The 3,578-nt window shown below is 34.3% G+C and overlaps 1 protein-coding gene across 1 annotated transcript in view; it reads right to left on the reverse strand.

Annotated features, from left to right (window-relative positions):
* LOC107706127 (catenin alpha-2-like) overlaps window positions 1-3,578 on the reverse strand; it is a 440,403-nt gene that overhangs the window by 415,862 nt on the left and 20,963 nt on the right. The window contains exon 2 of the mRNA XM_016509710.1: window positions 1,065-1,171. Within this exon, the coding sequence (XP_016365196.1) occupies window positions 1,065-1,166 (102 nt within the window). The 5' untranslated portion in view covers window positions 1,167-1,171. The remainder of the gene's footprint in view (window positions 1-1,064; window positions 1,172-3,578) is intronic.

The following is a 3,578-nucleotide window of genomic DNA, read 5'->3' on the forward strand; positions in this document are numbered from 1 at the left end:
ATATATATATATATATATATATATATATATGCTGATTTTGTGTTCAAGAGACATTTTTTGTATGAATAATTTTGAAAACATCTATGTATGCAGTGTAATATTTTAATAAAAAACAATAATACTTTTATTCAGGACTGTTTGATTAAGAGAAAGTTCAATGTTTCAATGTAAAAGCCTATACAGTAATTTCACTGCTGAATAAAAGTATATTTTTGATAAATAATTATAAATTCTTACAGACCCCAAACTTTGATGGTTGCCCTTCTTGGCACATGGCAGATATACAACCAGTAAAACATTGGACACACTTGACTGAACGTATGTTTATCTTAATATATCTCAGGACTAAAGAAAGCAGGTTCTAAATTAAGATTTGTTCTTCATTTTGGTCACTACATAATTCCCAGTTGTGTTATGACGACTATTATTCTAACATGTGGAAAAATAGCAAAAACAAAGACTAAGTAGGTGCGTCCAAACTTTTGACTGATGGTATGGAAGTCTAAAAAGTTTGCTTGTTTGTTCATTTGCAAACTTTGCTCAGTATTTTAAGCCCAACAAGATATACCCTAGGCACAAGAGAACAAAGAAAAGTCTAAAATGTGATTCCTGCTGTGAGCTCTGGAGTTCTGGAGGCAATGTACAATGTAACATCCAGCATCTGAGTATAACCAATATTCAGACAATTTCTGATAAGGTCTTCAAACTCTTTTCTACACTGACCAACTTCAAAATCCTAGAAAACTTTACCAGTTGAAGCAAACATGCCATTAATGGCATTATGATAATCACGGATATATTGATTTTGATTGCTCAAGACTCAATTTATGAAGCTCAACAGGAGATATTGACAACAACTTATTGACAAGTTAACTAGTTAGACCGGTATTTTGAATCTGCTTGCTACTTTTGCTTGACAGTTTGAGATTTGCAGCCAAAAACAATGCCCATTCCTTAGACAAAAATGATCAACAAAACCAAGTTTTAATATGGTTTGTACATTCAGCAACTGGACCTGCAAAGAAGAAACTGCAAGCAGTGTAAATCTAATGAGAAGACATTACCTGTGTGACCAACGGCTCCAGCAACCTCTCCACAGTCAGTGTGCGAATCTCAAGACTTTTGGGGTCCCATTTTAGCAGGATCGGGGACGTAGCGCTCGTCATGTTTACTGTGGGAAGAAAATAAGGGGAATGAATATCTGAAAGGATGAAAGAGATGTTAAAAACAAAGAATGACAGTTTAATAGGATGATAAAAGGAAAAAGGTGCAGACATCACAGACTCAGTTATCAGTTTCATGCTTCATGACTTTCTTAACAAAATCAGAGGCCGGTGAGCCTGCCGCACATCTATTATTGAAGCCAGAAAAGCTTCTTCATTGAAAAGTCTTTAAATGTTGCATAACAATCTCACTAAAACGCTAAAATTGTGACTATAAAATATTGAGACACCGCATTACATTAAAAGCTAATGACTTCAGAATGAGTCTTAATGTGGGATCCATACATTGTTGTGCAAGTCAGACTGTATTATCTCACTTTTAATGAGGAAAAACAAACACAGAGACTAGAGGGATCATAATATATTACCCAGAAAGTGATATAAATTTCTCAAATATTAATTATGAACCTAAAACAGTCGCAAAGTTCTCAAACATCACAAACTTTTAAATTAATTTGGTATCTGAGTTCCTAGATATCACATTCCTTTGATAAAATAGTTGAAGATTTACAGTATTCATTTACTGAATCTATCTATCTATCTATCTATCTATCTATCTATATCTATATCTATATCTATATCTATATCTATCTAATACCTTAAAAGTCTGTTTTCTTTTTTTAATATACATTTATTCATCAGGGGTGCATTAAATTGATCATAAGTGACAGTAAAGACATGTATAATGTTACAAATACAAACATATTGTATTTCATAAAACATCAGCATATTAGAATGACTTCTGAAAGATCATGTGACACTAAACACTGGAGTAATGTCCGCTGAAAATTCAGTTTTGCCATCACAGGAATAAATTATATTTTAAAGTATTTTAAAATAGAAAATAGTTCATTTAAATCATATCTCACAAAATTACAGTTTTTACTGTATTTATAATCAAATAAATGTAGCCTAGATGAGTATGATACTGTTCAAAACATAACAAATAAATGCTTATTTATTTACTTACTTTTATTTTATTTTATATTATTTTATTTTTATTTTTTATGTTTTATTTTTTGACCCAAAATTTTTAATGGTAGCACACTCTTTGTAAGTATAGAATAGGATTATGTGTGTAACACATGCTCAAATTTTGATAACCTGTTGTAAAATATCTGTAGCCCACCAAATTTGCACTTTCTAAACGATGGAAAATGTTTCAGTACAGAATAGGGTAAGTACATAAGAGACAGCTAAAGTGCTGTTTACATATACTTACAGTAAGACATAGTTTACAAATTTATATCTTGCCAAGAAGGGCATTTTGAGATGCTGCCATAAGTGTGAGCTTGTGCATGAAGTCATGATGACTTCTTTAAGTGTCATATAAGGTCAAAAGCCACCTTGCTAGAATCAACTAATTGAAAAAAAAAAAAAGAAAGATTTTGGAGAACTCAAAAACTAGAAACTCTCTACTCATGATGCCTTAGGTCAGTGGTCGGCAACAGGTGGCCCGCGGGCCAAAACTGACCCGCCAGCAATAATATCTGGCCCGTGCCCGCAGCCAGATTATTTTGATAGCGGCTGGTTCTGAAATAGATCTGTCATGACAGCAACAGTTACTCTCAATCAGAGTATGTGAGCGGAGCGCGGAGTGGAGCGGTGTGATTTTGAATGGAGCTTTTCACTCGCTCCAAGAACACTCCACCACCGCTCCATCACGAGTACAATTCATGCCAACAGCCCGTAATATAACTGCACATTTAGCAAGAATTCACATGTTAAACATATTTAGCTAGCTTGATAGGGAAGGATCACTTAAATCAGAAAGAATGTGAAGCTATATGATGACGGCAATGGACATAAGCGGGAAGTTATAGTTCTCAAGGAATTAGTTTGTTCCTTCTAGATACTGAATATTTTCATCTGAAAGCACGATTTAAACAAGTACTACAACACTTATTCACACGCAATCGCTCTCTCAATTAGGGCTGGGCGATATAGCTAAAAAATGTATCAGAACTGCGCGTCTCGTGGGCTAGGCTAACAAAATATTAAAATGCAACAACGTCACTTACATCATCATCACCGCATCTCGCGCACCACTGATGACGCTCCCTGATGCACACCTAACATTCAAATGGAAATGTTTATTTTAAATTTGTCTAATATTCATTCTTTATTCACAATCTCCTCATCACAGGTAGGCACAGTACTCATTTCAGCATGTGTTCGTGTTTGTGTGTACTGTCTGCGTCACTAATAGCACGTGCCTATATAGTGCGCTATATCGAAAACATTTTCTATCGATATCGAAGAAGGTGTACCGTCGATAAATATCGATATCGTTTTATCACCCAGGCCTAATTCTGGATAAATTGAGTTTTTTTTCTCTTTTTCTTTTCCCCAAGG

Source organism: Sinocyclocheilus rhinocerous, unplaced genomic scaffold (assembly GCF_001515625.1).
Source record: "Sinocyclocheilus rhinocerous isolate Xijiao unplaced genomic scaffold, SAMN03320098_v1.1 scaffold3309, whole genome shotgun sequence".
Taxonomy (NCBI): Eukaryota; Metazoa; Chordata; class Actinopteri; order Cypriniformes; family Cyprinidae; genus Sinocyclocheilus; species Sinocyclocheilus rhinocerous.